The sequence below is a fragment of the Pagrus pagrus genome (genome assembly GCF_965226575.1).
Source record: "Pagrus pagrus genome assembly, chromosome: 17".
NCBI lineage: Eukaryota > Metazoa > Chordata > Actinopteri > Spariformes > Sparidae > Pagrus > Pagrus pagrus.
The window spans coordinates 25,025-45,780 of record NC_140201.1 but is presented as its reverse complement, the minus strand read 5'-3'; the positions used below and the strand labels follow the sequence as shown (position 1 = coordinate 45,780).

At 39.3% G+C, this 20,756-nt stretch overlaps 1 protein-coding gene and 1 long non-coding RNA gene across 4 annotated transcripts; one reads left to right on the top strand and one right to left on the bottom strand.

Annotated features, from left to right (window-relative positions):
• Positions 1-2,481: 2,481 nt before the first annotated feature.
• On the bottom strand, positions 2,482-3,183 carry LOC311272491. The gene is made up of 3 exons (XR_014624571.1): positions 3,153-3,183; positions 2,945-2,986; positions 2,482-2,583 (listed from the first exon to the last, which is right to left on the bottom strand). It is a non-coding gene; the product is annotated as an uncharacterized lncRNA (long non-coding RNA).
• Positions 3,184-13,342: 10,159 nt separating this feature from the next.
• On the top strand, positions 13,343-19,512 carry rnmt (RNA (guanine-7-) methyltransferase). Of its 3 annotated transcripts, XM_084379961.1 has the most exons (12): positions 13,589-13,873; positions 14,213-14,259; positions 14,844-14,980; positions 15,327-15,456; positions 16,047-16,172; positions 16,405-16,520; positions 17,743-17,924; positions 18,111-18,275; positions 18,605-18,722; positions 18,828-18,929; positions 19,016-19,049; positions 19,316-19,512. In XM_084379961.1, the coding sequence occupies exons 2-12, from the start codon at positions 14,235-14,237 to the stop codon at positions 19,351-19,353; spliced, it is 1,173 nt and encodes a 390-aa protein (XP_084236087.1). In that variant the 5' UTR covers positions 13,589-13,873; positions 14,213-14,234; the 3' UTR covers positions 19,354-19,512. The 3 variants fall into 3 exon arrangements, with proteins under 3 accessions (XP_084236088.1, XP_084236089.1, XP_084236087.1); XM_084379962.1 differs by lacking the exons at positions 13,589-13,873; positions 14,213-14,259 and adding an exon at positions 13,343-13,430; XM_084379963.1 differs by lacking the exons at positions 13,589-13,873; positions 14,213-14,259 and adding an exon at positions 13,423-13,486.
• Positions 19,513-20,756: the final 1,244 nt, after the last annotated feature.

Below are 20,756 nucleotides of genomic sequence, written 5' to 3'. Positions count from 1 at the left end.
CAATAATAATAAACATACATTTGCATAAAGCAGATTTGTTCGCTCACATGTTGAAAAGAGAATTAATAACACATTGGTACCTTTAGACAGATAGAAAATGTGAAGTTAATTTGTGATTAATCACAAGTTAACTATGGACAATCATGCAATTAATTGAGTTAACTATGTTAATCGATTGACAGCCCTAATTATTACACATTAAAGTGTCTCTCAGTGTTTCATCCACCTGCAGCAGTTGTGACACAGTTTATGGTTACACACACCTGAAACACACCTGAATGTTCTAGTAAAGGGTCAAGGTTCCTGTCAATTACCTTGTATGTTGACACCTGAATTATTTCAGTGATGCAAAGTGAGCGGCAAACAACACTCAAACCTGATGGACCAGATTCCTGACCAGTTTAAAATAACCCTTCAGACTGACTGGAAACAACATGGAGCTGGACCTGGAAATGGACCACAGACTGGGCTCTTTGATTGGTTATCCTCAAATTTTTTTCGATTGGTCTGTATTGGACTCACTGAGAACTGTGAACTCTGCTTCAGATGTAGATCAACTTTCTGTTGCCTGCGTCTTAGATTTCCCTGAAATCAACTAAAGCTCACTGTGGTTCATCCGTCATTTTCTGACACTTGTTTAACACCAAAAATAATCCTAACTCAATGTTTCTTACAGCAGTGGAAGAGAGTGAAATTATAGAGATTGTTCATAAAAAAAACTGACTGTAATGACTGACATGAGAAAAGTTATAAAAATCATTGAGGGAATTGCTAAATCACTAAAGTACATCTGTAACTTATCACTCTAAACAGGTAAATTCCCAGTAAATGGAAAATGCAAAAAAGTCTGTACGAAACCCGAGACAAACACCACTTCACAGACTATAGGCCTGTTTCTCTGCTTCCTCAATTTTCCAAAATCTTTGAAAATCTTTGTTGATATCCACACAGTTGGTGATTTTTCCATCAGCTGTCCGTCCCTCATCTCTCAGCTGTAACCGTGTGTTTTCAGGTTCAATTAACTTCTTCTTCTACGCTGCTGTGGGTAGACCAGTCCATGTTTTAAATGTTTGCTGAAAATCTGGGTTGATTTACAGACTTGATAACCAGCGTTGTGTGTTTGTGATTGTTGGGGTTAGTAAAGCCACATGACAGAGTCACATCCTGGGTATGTTGAGGTTCAGGCATCACACACACACACACACACACACACACACACACACACACACACACAGACACACACACACACACACACACACACACACACACACAGCTGCCTCATTATTGCTGCTCAGCAGGAAGTAGTACAGCAGACATGTTTTGAACAAACAATAGAAGAAGAAAACTTTCCAGATCAGTGAGTTGATGGGATTTCCCACAAACAAGTCACATACAAGGAAATACTGTGAAACACACACACACATGGGCCAAAGTAATTTTGTCAGGCCTTTAATTCCAGCTGTTTCTGCTGTTTGTGTTCTCTAAAGGTTTCCAGTCTCAAACTGATGTCAGGATGTGGAGGGCAACGATGCAGCTGGTGGATTTTGACACTTTTCATGGTCTTTTTCTAAAACATTTTAAAGTTTATTATTTACCTGTAACAGTTTATATTTATAACAAGCGGCACACACATCACAGAGAGACAGAGACGCTACTGAGCATGTGCAATGTCCATATGAAGGAAAATGAAAGGAAAAAAATTTTGGTGATGTTTGAGCTGAGTGAACACTTTTATAATGTGAAAAATGTCTGCACGTGTGACTGCAGGTAAAGGAGCGATGCTGACAGACAGAGCTGAGGGTCATGAGGTCAGATGTCAGCTGGAATTCACACTCAGTTCAACTTTATTCAAATATGACAAAAGTCAAGAAGAACATGAGAACATGTTGTTTCAATGTTCGATTACAGTAATGAATTGTGAATGAATAAATGTAAAAGAAAACAACAACCTAAAACTCAAATAAACTGAGCTGATTTAAAACAGAGTCAGGGGCCCAATACATTAAACATACGAGGGGCCCAATACATTTAACATATGAGGGGCCAGACACTGACAGACTTGGATGAAAGTGACTGAAAATAATGAATTATCAGTCCAAACTTTGAGTCAGAAAACAATTTAGGTCATTTCTTAAATTCATCCTGTTGAATGTTAAAAACACAAACAAGTTGTCAGATAAAATGTTTGTGTCTCTTGTCTCCATGTGTGAAAGATGTTGTTACAGCTACATACATGTCTGTGTTACTACATGTGTGTGTTGCTACATGTGTGTTTCTACGTGTGTTTCTACGTGTGTGTTACTACACGTGTGTTACTACATGTGTGTGTTAGTGCGTGTGCGTTGATGTCTTATATCTGAGGGCGGTTGGTCCTGGATCGCCTCTTTGACGTTCGGTTCCTCACCAGAGTTTTCGGCTGAGGAATGATTGGTTGAAGGGGGAGGGCGGGGCTCTGAGGTAGATGGGAGGGGCTTTGGATAAGGCTGACGGGGTTTTGTGGCTGCACGGCTGGGCTCTGAGATTTGGCCGAACGGGAGTTGAACTTTTTCTTCCCTCCTTCTTCAGAGTCGGAGCGCTCATCTTCTGTTAGAAAAACAGTTTTAAACAAACTTGTTCCATATCAGAAAAAAAAAAAATATACACTCAAAAAATAATACATTTATAAATGAACTGATAATTTATGATACATGTCTGAATTCATACATATTTTATTGGATATAATTTTCATTTTGAAATTTCCAAAACTGTTTATTTTTAAATGGCATTTTTGACAGGGGTGATGTCACTCCCCCTCATCTTTCAGCCAGTGTTATATATGTTAATGTTATCCATTTTAATGTTATTTGTGCTGTTGTGTGTTATGTATCATGTAATATAGCATAGTATGTTATGGTATAGTATAATACAATATCTTGTAGTATCGTGTAGCATGCATTCATCTCACCATCTTCTTCTTCCACACTGATTGCAGCAGCTGCAGCAGGTTCTGTAATCAATCAATCAATCAATCAATCAATCAATCAATCAATCAATCAGTCAATCAATCAGTCAATCAATCTATCAAGTTTTCAATATATCAATCAACAGAAACATTCATAAAACGCTGAAATTTAAAGAGATATTCAGAGGTAGAAGAAGAAAACCAGACATACCATGTACTGTCACCTGATTTGCTGCTGGAGCTACAAAAAGCAACAATCAATTCAATGAATGAATGAAAATAGGAAAATAAGTAGATAAATTACTTTGAGTCAAAGGGTAAATGTATAGATATATGTCCCTCTATATATGTATGTATGTATGTATGTAATGTATGTATACGTATGTATGTATGTATGTATGTATGTATGTATGTAATGTAATGTACGTATGTAATGTATGTATGTGTGTGTGTGTATGTAATGTATGTATGTATGTATGTAATGTATGTATGTGTGTATGTATGTATGTATGTCATGCATGTATGTATGTGTGTATGTAATGTTTGTAATGTATGTACGTATGTAATGTATGTATGTATGTATGTGTGTATGTAATGTATGTAATTATGTAATGTATGTACGTAAGTACAATTTCCCTATTGTGGGACTAATAAAGGATTATCTTAGCTTGTGTATGCATATCTGTCGTCTGTATGTATGTATGTCATGGATGTATGTGTGTATGTTATGTATGTACGTAAGTACATATTCCCTATTGTGGGACTAATAAAGGTTTATCTTAGCTTGTGTATGCATATCTGTCGTCTCTGTTGTGTTCTCACCGTCTGCAGCCTCTGAACTGGAGCTGCTGGTATCTGAAACAAATCATTGTTTATCATTATTCAGTGATCTGTTATCATGTTAATATCTTACGCTCAGGGCTTTATTGTGTTCACTATTGTTGTTATTGGAAAGCACTTTGTTACTTTGTTTTTGAAAGGTGCTTCATAAATAGGTTTATTATTATTATTATTATTATTATTATTATTATCATAATCTATGTTTTTTTATATTATTATTATTATTATTATGATTATCTGTGTTTTTATTATTATTATTGTCAGCTATGTTTATGTTATTATTATTATTACTATATTATTATCTAGGTTTATATAATAATAAAAATAATTATAATCTAGGTTTATATTATTATTATTATTATTACTATTGTTGTTGTTGTTCTTCTTCTAATTATTATTATTATTTGGGAGTATTTCTACTTTGACATTATTGTTGGACATTATTTTGACATTCATTCGTTCATCCTAACTCTAAATTAAACATGTGAGAATTGTTCTCTTTATTTAAGTCTGCTGACTTATTATTAAATGATTTATAAAGAATAAAGTTTCTGTTTTGTCCACAGCAGAAAACACAACAATAACATGTCATCATGTTTTAAGTTGATTTGTTGAAATTATCATCAATCAGTTGTTTATTTCCACATCTAGCAGTTACAGATCAACATGATGATTCATGTGGAGTCGTGTTTGTTTCACCTGATGATTCCCACTTTAATATATTCTCTCTTTTAGCTCTGTTTTTGTTCTCCACCAACTCCTCAGGTAAGTATCTGTCTCTTCAGCTGCACTTTGTTCACCAGCAAGTCTCTAACTGTGTCTGTCTGCTGTTTGCTGCTCTACAGGAAGTGTACAGTGGCTTTTTACAGATTTGACTCTGAAAATGATGCTATGAGAGTGCTGAGAGTGAACCACAACTAAAGTTGTGTCCAGACAGATAAACGATGAGCTGAAACTTCGTATTAAACTCTGTAAAGCTTAGAGAAGCTGCTGATTGTGTTTGACATAACTCATTTATATTTGCCCCACTTCCAAGTGTTTGTCTCATTTGTGTAATAGCGATGTCCTTGTGCTGCCATAATGTCTCTCTAGTAGTTATTGAAATGAAAAAAAGATTGTGTTTGGTATTTCTCTGCAGAGTTACAGATGTGAACTCTTACCGGGCTGATCAGGAGAGACGGCGTTCATACTCTCTGAAACAACACAACGTCCACCTCATCAACAATGACAACAAAACAGCATCATACCTGAGTCACAGTTTCTGTGGATGTTAAACTCAACAGTAACTAAACTGACAATATGTTAAAAATGTTCACTTTTATATGAAAGAGATTTAGTATATAAATATATACATATTTCATATACAAGTCAAACCATTTCAATCATCAGACTTGGGAACTTATGTCATTTCACTGATTTATCTCTGACCTCATATTGGAAAACAGTTTTTATTAGTTTACATGAGTTTTGACTGACTGACACCTGATGTTAATTGGAGTTCCTCAGGGAACCATTCTGGGTTAGGGTTAACCCCTTCTGAGACCCATTTTATTTGACTTGAAAATAGTTTTCAGACTAAAACTTTGTCATTATATACCAAAAAACACCTTTTTTAAAAAAGACCTAACCCTTTTTTAGAAGTTGAAAACTTCTGACTCACCTGTGGGGGCTTCGTCAGATGTGGAGTCTTTATCTGACAGACAGAGAATATCGACAGGTTAGACTACATACAAACATTTCAGGTATGAGTGATGAGCCAGACAGGTGACCTACCTGTCGACATGGCTTGTATTCCAGCATCTGCAAACACAAAATGCTTCATTAAACATCAATACCTCAGTCAAATGACCTGCCAATCAAACTGTAATACTATTTTTATCTGATGATCAATCAGAACAGATATTAATTAGATCTCACCGTTTGAGTCCAGGTCGCCCTCCACCAGCAGGGCGAACAGAGAGAACAGAACAACAACGTTCCTGCAACAAACATATCCTTCAGACTGAGAAACTTACAGAGGTCACATTGAACGCTCAGTTGTTTCTGTATTTTCATTTTGACTCTGCCTCAGGCTGCCCTGTGATTGGCCAGTTACAGAAGTGTAACATAACAGAAAAACAAAACAAAAGCTCAGTTTGATGTTCCTCCTGACGGTGGCGCTAGATGGAAAGACTTCAAATAAATCATCAGTGTGTTCTTTGTTCATGTTGTCACTGTAATTGCGTCTGCAGCCTGAGGAGGGCGCCGGCAGACCAGTGGATTAGAGTCCAGGTAGCTGTGTACTGAAGAGGTTCAGTATTGACACAACCTGGTCCACCTCAGTAACAAACACCCAACATCAATAACCCCCGAGCAGAGAGACTGATTTTATTGATTTACTATCAGTTCAAACAGAGAGGAAACATTTGTGTGATCAGTATCATCAATCTGATGTCTCATTTCATAATAAGACTAATAATTAGAGCTTGAAACTTAAATTTGATCTCTCTGATTGTGTTCAGAAAAGTTTATATTTACAGACACACAAACACTGATTTAACCTCTCTGTAGCAGCCAATCAGCAGCCAGTAAGTGATGAAACACCTCTGATGTCACATCACTTATTCATTATTATTATTATCAAACATTAAATTATTTTATTTGTAAATGTGTCTGAATTTGAATTCGAATGGATCATTTCACATCAGAAATACACATTTCATAAACCAGAAGAGACAGAAGATTTAATACATGTTGCACGGAAGGCTGCTAACCACACGCACTCAGACACACACACATGCACAGACACTCACACGCACACACACACACACACACACACACACACACACACTGTGAACTCAGTTGTTGATACAAACAGTAATGTAACTCTAAGAATGAATAAAATGCTGGAAGATATTTTCACTTGTTTCTGTCTCACCATCTGATCCTATTTAAGGTTGTTTACTTTCTGACTGATTGTGTTTGCTTACTTCCTGACTGATTGTGTTTGTTTGCTTCCTGACTGTGGAACGTCATGTTCATTCATTCATCATTCTGCAGTTTGTAACATCATCGTTGTTTTATAGAGTAATCTGACTGAAACAAACATGGACGTACCTGGTGAGCATGATGCTGTGAGGTCAGACAGTTCCCTGGATCAGTACGACAGGTAGGCAGACAGGTAGGCAGACAGGTTACAGTACTTCAGTATTGCACTGCAGGAATCTTCTGGCTCTGAACGTCCGGCCTGGTGATTTATATATCAGCCTAAATGTCACCAAGACAGAGAGAGAGAGAGAGAGAGAGAGGGAGTGTGTGTGTGTGTGAGTTTCAGGTTTCTGTGTTAATGTTCAGTTAGAGGAGGTGAAGACGCCCACAGAGGTCAGTGTCAGTGTTTCAGTATCTGTGAGGACCCCGAACATCATCTCAGTGACTTCAGACCAACATGTTGTCAACGTGTTTCATGTTCTCTGATGTTCTCAAGTTATAAAAATGTTCTCTGATGTTCTCATGTTAAAGAAATTTTCTCTGATGTTCTCAAGTTATTAAAATTGTTTCTGATGTTCTCAAGTTACAGAAACAGTCTTTGATGTTCTCATGTTACAGGAATGTTCTCTGATGTTCTCAAGTTACAAAAATGTTCTCTGATGTTCTCAAGTTATAAAAATGTTCTTTGATGTTCTCAAGTTATAAAAATGTTCTCTGATGTTCTCATGTTACAGAAATTTTCTCTGATGTTCTCAAGTTATAAAAATTGTTTCTGATGTTCTCAAGTTACAGAAACAGTCTTTGATGTTCTCATGTTACAGGAATGTTCTCTGATGTTCTCACGTTATAGGAATGTTCTCTGATGTTCTCATGTTATAAAAGTTATAGGAAGGTTCTCTGATGTTCTCACGTTACAGAAAAGTTCTCTGATGTTCTCATGTTACAGAAATGTTCTCTGATGTTATAGAAATGTTCTGATGTTCTCTGATGTTATAGAAATGTCCTCTGATGTTCTCACGTTACAGAAATGTTCTCTGATTTTCTCATGTTACAGAAATGCTCTCCAATGTTCTCACATTACAGAAACATTCTCTGATGTTCTCACATTACAGAAAAGTTCTCTGATGTTCTCACATTACAGAAAGGTTCTCTGATGTTCTCATGTTACAGAAATGTTCTCTGATGTTCTGACATTACAGAAACGTTCTCTGATGTTCTCGTGTTATAGAAATATTCTCTGATGTTCTCATGCTACAGAAATGTTCTTTGATGTTCTCACGTAACAGGAACGTTCTCTGATGTTCTCACGTTACAGGAACATTCTCTGATGTTCTCACGTTACAGACTGTCTTAGATGTTTTCACGTTACAGGAACGTTCTCTGATGTACTCACGTTACAGAAACGTTCTCTGATGTTCTCATGTTACAGAAACGTTCTCTGATGTTCTCACGTAACAGAAACAGTCTTTGATGTTCTCATGTTACAGAAACGTTCTCGGATATCCCAGTGGAACGTCTCAGGGCTGAGGGTGCTGTGTACTGTACAGATTGTAAAGCCTCTGAAGAGAAACTGTGATGTAAATATATAAAGAAAGTCACCTGACTTCACCTGTACACATCTCCTACTGGTGAACAGGTGAACTAACAGTGCTGACAGGTGAAGTCCTGCTGCATGTATGATGCTTTAACTCTGAACTACCTGTGTGTGTGTGTGTGTGTGTGTGTGTGTGTGTGTGTGTGTGATTTGTCCCACAGAAAGTCTCTGTCCTCCGTCAGACTGAGACTTCAGGCTGACCCTAACACTCATATCCAGGACCCGGTCCAGGTATTCCAGGTGAATCGTCATTGTTCTGCTCTGATTGTTCCTCAGGTTCTATCAGAGGGATCTCAGTCTGGAGGGTTCAGTGTTCTGATGTAACTCGACCACCTGCTAATGTTCAGGCTCACTGTGAGTATTTGTTACGGGGGGATTCCCTGAACTGTGAGGACGTCAGGAAACCCACAAACAGTCATTGTGTGTGTGTGAGTATGTGAGTGTTTGTGTTGTTGTGTCATTGTGAGGCCACTGTGAGTTTTACACTGAGGTGAGGACATTGTTACACTGTGAGAAATACATAATATAAATAATGTTACAGGGGAATCTGAGGCTCAAGTCTGTGTCGAGTAAGAGCAACATTCAAATGTTCAATGGAAAGAATACATTCTTCCAAAAATCTTTTTTAACACAGGAAGTCCTCAGTCTTTAGTTTCATCAGAAATTGTACCTGCTGGGTCCATACAGCAAGAGGTGGGCAACAAAATAAGACTCCAAGAGAGAAAAAAACTGTCAACATAATATAGGAAAAAACTAAAACATAACCCAAAACCAGGAGAGAATCTTGGTAAGAGAAAAATGTCCATGAATGTCAGAATATCTCAGTATTTATCCCCCTTCATACATTCGAGATGCATGGACCCCACAAGTGAGTGTAAAACCTGCTGACTCATTTTATCCCAGCATGATCTGACAGTGCTCCACAAAGCTTGTTGGCTTTTTTAGTCTTCAAGTGCCCCCATAAATGTCGAATGGGGTTAAGGTCAGGTGACTGTGGAGGAAAGTCCATGACAGTCAGGACTCCTTGGTCTTCTAAGAAAAAAAAAACAGGTATGAGTATGTTGAGGCTGTTCAATCACCTGATCATTCAAAGTAATGATCTGATAGGCACCATCATCTGTATTCTTCGACCTTGAGAGGCACATCATTTTAGTTTTGTCAGCATTGAGTACAAGTCTCAATTTATAAAGATTTCTCTCAAGATTTAAAGCAGATTGGAGGTGATTCATTGCACTTGCTTACGATGAGGCAATATGATACATGATTGTGTCATCTGCATAAAAGTATTATATAATAGAAATATATTATTAAGATTACAACACAATTTATGTATGAACATTGTTAAGACAATAGGACCCAATATGGACCCCTGGGAGACACCATTTTGTATATTCACACCGCTCAAGTAGTTTTCAAACCACAGAAGACAACCCGGTGCTAACCAGCAGAACAGGGTGGTCAACTGTGTGAAAAGCCTTTAGTCTAAGAATAATGCAGCACAGTATTCTTTTAAAATGTAATTTAAGACCAGTAGCAGTGACAGCACTGTGTTTTCTTCTGAAACCAGACTGTAAGTCATTTAACATGCCATTTCTTGAGAAAAAATATTTTGATTACTTATAAGCCCTTTTAACACTTTAACTAAAACTGAAAATTTAGATGATGGCCTATAATTGTTGGTATTTGATGGATCTCCACCCTTCAATGAACGGGTGACATTTGCTACCAACCACACATCAGGTATAAGCCCATTTTCTATAGTGAGAATAAATTCTTATCTTATTTTATTAATTGTAACGTTAATTGTAACGTTAACAGCAGGTAGAAAAGCTTTTTCCCCCATGTCATCAGACTGCTGAACTCTAAGTGACAATTGTCAATTATTCTGGATACCTTGTTTCCTCAAAATATTTGCACTACCTAACTCAACAATGTCACTTTCAATAATTTGCACTTTCAGTTTTTTTCTGTTTTTGATATTTATTATTATTATTGTGGTATTTTTTTGATATACTTTCATATTTTAATTCTATGCTGAGCCTCTGACATGAAATTTCGTTCTGTGTTCACTTGTTGCTCACTGAATGACAATAAAGTCTGTCTAAGTCTAAAAGTGCCAGCGGTGACAGAGACAGGTAGTTCATGTATATGTCTGTACTGTTGGAAAATCAGGTAGAATGACTCCTGTCCCCGGAGATCCCCTCACACACACACACACACACACGCGCACGCGCGCACACACACACACACACACACACACACACAGTGATAATGGTGCTGGGGTTTTGGGGGGGTTGTGTGGTATTTGAGTATCAAAGCCTCTTCTGTCTGAAAACGTCTCTGTGTAAACGGAGAGTGGACTGAACGGCTGAAGAAGCTTTTTAAAGCAGCACTGCTTCATTCAGCCCACGCTGCAGCTTTGAAACACAGTAAGGTCAGATTTACATGTTTATAGAGCTTCCATCCATTAATCAGTCCTCCCATCCTTTCATCCTTCCATCCCTCCATCCTCTGTCTGTCTGAGGGCGTCCCACAGGAGGAAGGACAGACCTGAAACACAGGACGACTGTAAAACCACATGTCTGAACACCAGCATGATTTGATGCCTGAAATCATCATCGATGATGCGCGCTGGTCTAACACTCAGGACCAGCAGACATAATAAAAACTAGACAAAAACCTCAGAGACTAGAATAGACTGGTAAAGACTAGAACCAGTAACCCCCTGATCACCAACTCACTTCTCTAGTCTGTAGGCCACCACCACCCATTAGTACCATCCTCTGATTTACGATGTGATCAACACTGTCAGCCTGCAGTCTCTGATCAACAGAAGGACAGTTAGGTGAAAGATGGAGGCCTGAACACTCATCGTCTCCACGTGCTAAACACGGTCTATGACAGTTCAGGGTAGTCCACCGTCTCTGTCTCATTGAGTGTGACCCCCACCTGTGATTGGTATAAATCCACGACTGCTACCTGGTTGAACATGTTTTGGTCAAACTCGAGCCTTCAGTCTTTGTCAAAGGTCTTTGAATCATCTACTACAACTGTGGTGTTTGGATCGAGGAGGCTGTGTGACCATCACTACTCTGTTGGCTCGATGTCGGTGGCACCATCTCATCCACGAATGCTTAGAGAGAATTTATTTTACTGGAAATTTTAAAAGTTTGATGTAATTTCCACTGAAGGTTAATGAAAATGAATTTGCGTTTGGATCTTTTTATTTTACGTCTCAGGGTTGATGCTTGATGTCACTGTTTTGGTCATCTGTGGTGTGAACTGTTGGGCAGTGTCGGAGGGACGTTGATTGTACTGAGTTATAAAATAAGTGGATTCTGCCTGAAGTAGCTGACTTTGAGGTTAAAGGTGAAACTGCTTCAAGGCCAAACTTACTGTTTGTTACCTGATGTGTCATGTGACCAGACAGGATGACTTTATGAGGACATGTCCTCTGAGGTGTTTTGGTTCTTTTCATTAAAGTGAAGAATTCAGACAGTTATTAGTTTTCTGGATGGAAACTGATCTTTATGGTTGATGGCAGTGAGCCGGAGCGTCTGCCAGCACAGTAATAAGTCTCATCGCTCAGATCTCCATCAGCAGGATGAATTTCAGACATACCAGACAGGATCACTGTGTGAAACTGATCCAGGATCAACTGATATGAAGCTGAAGCACACTGAATCTGCGTGCATCAGCTCATGTAGTTTGAAACAACAACACTATCCACATCGTCACAGACACAGTGACCAGCTTCATTTTACCTTTAGTTTATAGTATAATTATGTTTAAAACACTAGAAACACGTTAATATGAGACACCGTCAGTTAATGATCAGGTTCAACCTCCTCGAAGCTGCTTCCACCTTCAATTCACCTTTAAAAGTTCACTTTCTGTAGTTCAGTCAGTGTTTCTTATTAAAAGTCACACACATGTGAAATGTTTCCATCATTATTAAACACTGTCTGTGACTCAGTCCACCATTTCTATCTAACTTTTGTCAGAGTTGGAACAAACACATAGAAACAGTTTTACAGTATTATCAGCAATATTAATCAAAATTACTCAAAGTAAAATGACTCATTCTGCAGTAATCTGTTACCTGTCAGTGTTTTTATATGTGATGTTTGTGGATTCATATTCCTGCTGCATTAATGTGTCATTTTACCACTGTACTTGTACTCTACAGTATTTACCTCTAACATGTAGTGGAGTCAAAGTACTCTACAGTATTTACCTCTAAGATGTAGTTGAGTAAAAGTACTCTACAGTATTTACCTCTAACATGTAGTGGAGTCAAAGTACTCTACAGTATTTACCTCTAAGATGTAGTGGAGTCAAAGTACTCTACAGTATTTACCTCTAACATGTAGTTGAGTCAAAGTACTCTACAGTATTTACCTCTAACATGTAGTGGAGTCAAAGTACTCTACAGTGTTTACCTCTAACATGTAGTGGAGTCAAAGTACTCTACAGTATTTACCTCTAACATGTAGTGGAGTAAAAGTGTAAAGTTACCTTAAATTTGTACCTAGATACAATACTTAAGTAAATGTACTAAGTTACATTCATTATCAATTAAAATGGTGAAACTATTTATTTATTAACTTTTTTAAAACTGTTTGCTGTGATGTGTTAATATTTGATGTTCAGAATAAACAACTATTAGAATGAAAGGAGGCTCAAGTTTTTTTATTATTATTATTATTATTATTATTATTATTATTATTATTATTATAATTATTATTATTATAGACAGTCTTTAAGTTCTATTACATTCACGTGATAAATAAACCGGATTAATTTATTTCTTAAGCGCTGCTGGCGGCCTCTGGTGGGCAGATGACGTCATGCAGCCAGATCTCGCGTTTCCAAAATAACAGTAAACAGAAAGAATAATATACTGCTAATGATATAATATGATAATATAACCTTATTTAACTGTAAACCAAAAGGAAACGAAGCAGTGTTGAAAGTTTCTGAAAACAAAAGAACGATGTTAATCTGCTTTTTGTTTCGGGGGGGCCGACATCCTGTATGCACAGCCGGAAGTAATCCAGAGCGCACGCGTCGTGTCTACAGAGCGCAGTGAGTTTCTTGTTTGTTTGTTTGTTGCTGTAAAGCTGCTGTTTGTCACGTTCACGGTGAGTTTGGTTGTTTGTTTATTATCAACAGAACCGTTATAAAGGGTCGCGTGTTTCCGGTTCAGACTGAATATACTGTTGTTTTATTTAGCATGACGAGCTGTTGGTCTGTTAGCCTGCTAACAGCTAACAGCTAACGTTAGCGGTTCAAACAGAAGTGATTAACATCAAACGCGTTTGTTTGTTTGTTTGTTTGTTTGTTTCTCCCGATTATTTCAATAACGTCAGTTCTGTCTCTGCGGAAGGCGAAAGCGGCCATTCACTGATTTGAATAACGCCGTGCTCTGTGAAAAAGCAGCTGATCAATAAGTTCTGAGATGAAACAACAGGTCGTTTCCTGATTGTTGATCATGTTCATCAGAGGTCAATGACAGATCGATGCACACTGTAAATAACCTTTGATTGATCTGATTGATTACATTAATGCGCTTTTCTAATAGAAAATATTGATGTCATACTGCCACTTATTAACCCACACAGACTGCTAATGCTAATGCTAACTTTAACTGACCAACTGAATCAGTGCAGCGAGTCCATCTATTACCAATAAATACTGTGATTGATTGATTGACATCAACAATCATAAAACATAGATGGTTTCTGATTGGCTGTGAGTTAGCTGAGGGTGGGACGAGTCACATTACAGCAAAACATGAGACTTAGTAAAAGAAACTTAAGGTTTTATTGATCAGGTGTAAGTTCATTTCCTTGTTTGTACGTACACAGACGTTTAGTGAGGAGTTTCTAAATGAGCCCCTGTATCTGTCGTACAGGTGAGTCCGACTCACCTGTCCTTCATTATTACCTGTGTCTGTAGATGTGTGACATGTTGATGCTACAGAGCAACACACCTGTTAAATGATGAAATGTCACTCACTGTGTTATCAATGATCTGATTAGCTGTTTGCGTCAAGGTGTGTTTGTTACCTGTTTTCACTACACTTAATTGATTGAAGTTAAACTTTCTTATTCTCTGTCAATGTTGTTTTAATGTCAAGATAACAGAATAATTAACTTGTGATTAAAATGTCTCCACTATAAACAACTGGAATAAAATCAAGTCCTCCCACTGGACCGTTCATTGTAGACGTCTCGTCAAAACAGGAGCTGCAACTAACGATTATTTAAATTATTGATCAAGCTGCCAGTTATTTACACAATGAATCAATCAATGGTTTAGACATAATTATTGTTACCTCCATTGTATTACATATCATGTAGTCACATGAAGTCCTGTTAGTTCTCATGCAAAGTTTCCACCTTCAATGTTCCTGTGACCGTAAACGAGTCAGTCGTCATCACAGCTGAAACATAAAAGTGACAGTCATGTTTCACTGAATCATCTTCTTGTTTTCAGGGATGGAGCTTCAGTCTGAAATGAACACTGTGAAGGAGGGAGGAGAAGGAGAAGGAGGAGGAGGAGGAGGAGGGCAGAAGGCCGGGATGAAGAGGAGACATGAGGAGGAAGAGGACGACTCACACAACAAGAAGCTGGTACATTTAAAGTCTGATCTGAACTGATAGATAATCAAAGCTGCTGTCAGTGATGTAGAGTAACATGTCTCTCCTCCTGCTCATGAAGTGAAGGAGAAAAGAAATGTTCTGTATCCCTGCCCTCTTTATCCAATTAGGACAGACAACTCCTTAAAGAGGCGGTCCTGTCTGAGAGCACGATCCCCCTATTGACTGTCTGCTGATTGATTACAGCTTAGTGTTCATATGGTCACAGAGAGCAACTGTCTGCCTTCCTGTCTGTCTGCCTGTCTGTTATTGTTCTTGCAGGTGAATGATCAGTGTTATTGATCTTGCAGGTGAATGATCAGTGTTATTGATCTTGCAGGTGAATGATCACAGTGTGAAGGTGGCGAGTCACTACAACAGTCTGCAGGAAGTCGGTCTGGCTGCACGAAGTAGAAGCAGAATCTTCTTCATGAGGAACTTCAACAACTGGCTGAAGAGTGTCCTGATTGGTAACTGATCATTAAGCAACACTTCAGTGTGAACAGAGTGAGTCAGTCTGTGAGCAGAGAGTCGGTCAGTGTGAACAGAGTGAGTCTGTGAGGACAGAGAGTGAGTCAGTCGGTGTCAACGGAGTAAGTCAATCGATGTAAACGGAGTGAGTCAGTCGGTGTGTCCAAAGTGAGTCAGTCGGTGTGTCCAGAGTGAGTCAGTCGGTGTGTCCAGAGTGAGTCAGTCGGTGTGTCCAGAGTGAGTCAGTCGGTGTGACCAGAGTGAGTCAGTAGGTGTGACCAGGGGTTAGGCCTAACCCTAACTCATTTACTGACATGTAGTTTCCCTTAATGTTGTAATGTTAAGAGTTAATGTGAGCAGTCTGTGGAGAACAGAGATGTTCAGTGTTTTATAATTAACACTTTAATATTCACTCCACATGTTGCAGAGTAGGAAACAGACTAATGCACATTTGATAACAGCTGAAAATAAGTTAGGTAATATCAGAGTAGGAACAAACAGTGATCAATATAGAAACTGATCAGTGATCACCAGCAGCCTGTTGAAATAAGTTATTTTAAAGCTGATGGGATGTTTGTTTGATTGACAGGTGAAATCCTGGAGCAGGTACGGGGGGCGGGGTCTCAGCAGGTGTCTGTGTTGGACCTTGGCTGTGGGAAAGGAGGCGACCTCCTGAAATGGAGGAGAGGAGGGATCAATCACCTGGTCTGTGCAGGTAATCAGTGATTATTGATCAGTTGTTTCTAGGTTCTTCAAACACACCTCATCAGGTGAGACTCAGTGATTCTGTTGATGCAGCGAGAATTAACTACTTCAGATGAACAGAAATAATACTCTAAGTGTGTAAAGGAATGATCAACAAGTAACTCCTGATTGCCCTTTACTCTACTGGGACTATATTTTTATTGTACATAAAGTAAATTAATAATCAATATTTTTATTTTCAGATATAGCAGCAGTGTCAGTGGAGCAGTGTCAGAGTCGCTACGAAGACATGAAGAAGAAAAGTCACAGCAACGACAAAATCTTCAGCGCCCAGTTCATCACTGCAGACTGCACCAAGGTAGAGCTACGACACATAGATCACGTCCGCACTGCAGACTGCACCAAGGTAGAGCTGCGACACATAGATCAGTTCATCACTGCAGACTGCACCAAGGTAGAGCTACGACACATAGATCAGTTCATCACTGCAGACTGCACCAAGGTAGAGCTACGACACATAGATCAAGTCATCACTGCAGACTGCACCAAGGTAGAGCTGCGACACGTATATCACGTCATCACTGCAGACTGCACCAAGGTAGAGCTGCGACACATATATCACGTCATCACTGCAGACTGCACCAAGGTAGAGCTGCGACACATATATCACGTCATCACTGCAGACTGCACCAAGGTAGAGCTACGACACATAGATCAAGTCATCACTGCAGACTGCACCAAGGTAGAGCTACGACACATAGATCAAGTCATCACTGCAGACTGCACCAAGGTAGAGCTACGACACATAGATCAGTTCATCACTGCAGACTGCACCAAGGTAGAGCTACGACACATAGATCAAGTCATCACTGCAGACTGCACCAAGGTAGAGCTGCGACACATTAAGATCAAGTCATCACTGCAGACTGCACCAAGGTAGAGCTACGACACATAGATCAAGTCATCACTGCAGACTGCACCAAGGTAGAGCTACGACACATAGATCAGTTCATCACTGCAGACTGCACCAAGGTAGAGCTACGACACATAGATCAAGTCATCACTGCAGACTGCACCAAGGTAGAGCTGCGACACATTAAGATCAAGTCATCACTGCAGACTGCACCAAGGTAGAGCTACGACACATAGATCAAGTCATCACTGCAGACTGCACCAAGGTAGAGCTACGACACATAGATCAGTTCATCGCTGCAGACTGCACCAAGGTAGAGCTACGACACATAGATCAGTTCATCACTGCAGACTGCACCAAGGTAGAGCAACGACACATAGATCAGGTCATCACTGCAGACTGAACCAAGGTAGAGCAACGACACATAGATCAGGTCATCACTGCAGACTGAACCAAGGTAGAAGTACAGTAGATACATCATATTATTACATCACACAGTGACTGTCAGTCGTCAGGGGTTGTCTTCAGGGTAAAGTTGGAGTCATGGATTAAAGTATTACTGTTGCCTTAGTGTTCCTTCTGGGTCTCTGTAGTTTCATCTCACACCTTGTCAGTCACTTTCAAGCGGTAGAAATGTTGCTCTAACTCCTTTGATTTGTGTATACAGGAGGTTTTGTCAGAGAAGCTGGACGATCCTGAGCTGATGTTTGATATCTGCAGCTGTCAGTTTGTGTATCATTATTCATTTGAAAGTGAACAGAAGGCCGACATGATGCTGAGAAATGCCTGCAAGCGTCTGAAACCTGGAGGTTTCTTCATTGGAACAACCCCTGATGCCTTCGAACTTGTGTAAGAACAGTGATGACGATGTTAAGTTGCTGGGTTCAGTCTGAGAAATAATCACATGAGGAATTAAATTCTGTCTGAACTTGTGGAGAGCTTGTTAATGTGAGTGACTGAAGATACACAAAGATTATTTTAAAATAACAATGTTAATGCGTCTCTCCTCTTTGTTTTTCTGCTCCTCTTTGGCAGTAAACGTTTGGAGGCATCAGATGCTCTGTCGTTTGGAAATGAGGTTTTTAAAGTGTCCTTTCAGTCCAAAGGCTCCTATCCACTTTTCAAATGTCAGTATCACTTCAGCCTTGAGGATGTTGTCAACGTTCCAGAGTTCCTCGTCTACTTTCCTCTCTTTGAACAGTGAGAAGTTATTTGTAATCTCAACACCTCATCGTAATGTCAGCAATGTTTGTGGTAATAGTGTGCGCGAGTCGTATTCTGGATTTTGTTGGCCTTCGGTCTTCTCCTACGCACCTGTCAACCCTAAGGTGTGCAAAAGCTGCACTCTGTTAATATCAACATGAAAGAAGTCAGTGTTGTTTCTGGACTATAATAGTTACATTGTAGATGTCTCTTCAGAAGATGTTTGCGTAATAATGTTAAAGGGGAGACTGTAAAGACTCAAATTACTCTACTGTGTCTCTACTTCATTGACTCAACTCACTCTTCTCTCTTTGTGTTTGTGTCAGCATGGCAAAGCGTTACAACATGCGTCTGGTCGTGAAACAGAGATTCTCTGAGTTCTTTGAAGAGAAAGTGAAGAAGGAGCACCATCGCAGCCTCATGATGAAGATGATGGCTCTGGAGGTAAAAACAGCTTTTTCAACGTGTATCCAACATGTGTTTCCATGTAATAGTCACATACTTGTATGTACATGTAGTTATGTTTCCAACGATTTGATATATTTTCAGCCGTTTCCCACTGAGGACGGAGGTCAACAGGCTTCAGACAGCAGAGGAGAGTACTGCCATGCGAAAGAGCATTGTGGCAGAGCCGGAGTCAAACTCCCACTGGTGGGTTTTCTGACCTACGTAGTTTTATTCAGGTTTAGTCCGGTTCGATCCTGTTTGGTGAAACAGTGTTGTTTGTTTGTGTGCAGGGGACTCTGAGCAGATCTGAGTGGGAAGCTACCAGTAAGTATTCATCATGTTTGTCATGGTTCAGATCAGAGGTGTTGAAACGCATCCACACTTTTTATCCAGAGCCTTCATCATCATCCTGTGATGAAGATGTGCAGTTATTGATGTCAAATATCAGTCACATCTAAATGAAACCAGCAAACGCGTTTTAAATAAATAATTTTAGTTTTTAAACCTGGATCAGCAGATTCACATCAACAGTTAGATCGATAAAACACAACTCCTGACTCAGCTTCACCTGTCCTCTCTGTTCTGTGTAGGTATCTACCTGGTGTTTGTCTTTCAGAAGATGTCCTGATGATGAAAACAAGCTCTTCTTCGTTGGTTTGTGAACTCACCGGCTGCTCATCAGCGCACCTCTTCGCCATCTTTTGTTTGTACAGTGTTTACCTGTTTTCTTTTTCAAGTCTGATTTTGATAAACAATGAATTGTGTGAAGTAAAGTCATTAAATTCAATTCTTCTCCTTTTGTCTTCATCATAACAAACTGAAACTGACCCTTCACACTTTAATTAACAAACATGTACACCAAACAAAAAATGGTAAGATATTCACTTGTTTCATTGATTTCAAGAAAGCTTTCGACTCTATTTGGGTTAGGGTTATGGTATAGGGGGCTACATGTACCATCTGGTTAAATCAATGTATTAGGAAAAAATATGTTGTTAAAATTGGAGAAAAAACAAATCTTCACCCAGAGAAGAGGTGTACGCCACGGCTGCAATTGAAGTCCGACTCTATTTAACGTGTATATAAATGAACTTGCTGTTGAGTTGGATCAATGTGCTTCTCCTGGCCTCTCCCTCCTCGATAGAGAGGTGAAGTGTCTTTATGCTGATGACCTTGTCCTACTGTCTCCTACTGAACAAGGACTACAGCAACAGCTGGACATAGTAGAAAAGTTCTGTCAGAACTGGGCCCTGGCAGTAAATATGAAGAAAACTAATGTCATGATCTTTCAAAAAAAACCCAGATGTCAGGAGAACAAACACCAATTTACCATAATTAATCATATCATTGAACACAGCATGAGTTACACCTACCTTGGTATAACCATTACATCATCATGGAGTTTCAACATGGCAGTGATGCACTAAAAGAAACAGCTGAAGAGCCCGACATGCAATTAAGAGAACATTTAATAATTTACAAACTCCAGTCAAAATCTGGCTTCAAATATTTGATAGTGTCATCCAGCCCATTGCGCTGTACGGTGGTGAAGTCTGGGTCCACTCAGTCATCAGAACTAAACCCGCTGGGACAAACATCCAACAGAGTCTTTACATGCAGAAGTCTGCAGACACATTTTACACAGAAACACACCAACAAATGCATGTAGAGCAGAATGAGGCAGAGACCCGCTGATAATTAACATTCAACAGAGAACGCTCCACTTTTTAACCAGCTGAAGTCCAGCCAGAGACGCCTCCACTCCAAAGCCCTCCAGACTCTGAGCTGAGCCCAGAGAAGAGTCCCCTCTGTCAGCTGGTCCTGAGGCTGACTGCCCCTCTCAGACAGTCTGACAGCCTCACAGCAACACTGCTCTCAAACACAACCAGAGTCAACACATTATAACACAATGTAAAGAAACCTGCAACACTGGAGAGAAGAAACTAAAAGCCAAAGTGGATCAGAACCTTATCTCGCCCTAAAAACATGATGAGTCAGCAGAACACCTCTACTGTCAGAGATAGGAAGCAG

Bases quoted from the DNA above. Each gene is read 5' to 3' on its own strand.
- rnmt (XM_084379961.1), top strand. From the start codon at position 14,235: ATGAGCCCCTGTATCTGTCGTACAG. The intron at 15,457-16,046 runs GTAACTGATCAT...TTTGATTGACAG, and splicing joins GCTGAAGAGTGTCCTGATTG to GTGAAATCCTGGAGCAGGTA. The intron at 16,521-17,742 runs GTAGAGCTACGA...TTGTGTATACAG, and splicing joins TCACTGCAGACTGCACCAAG to GAGGTTTTGTCAGAGAAGCT.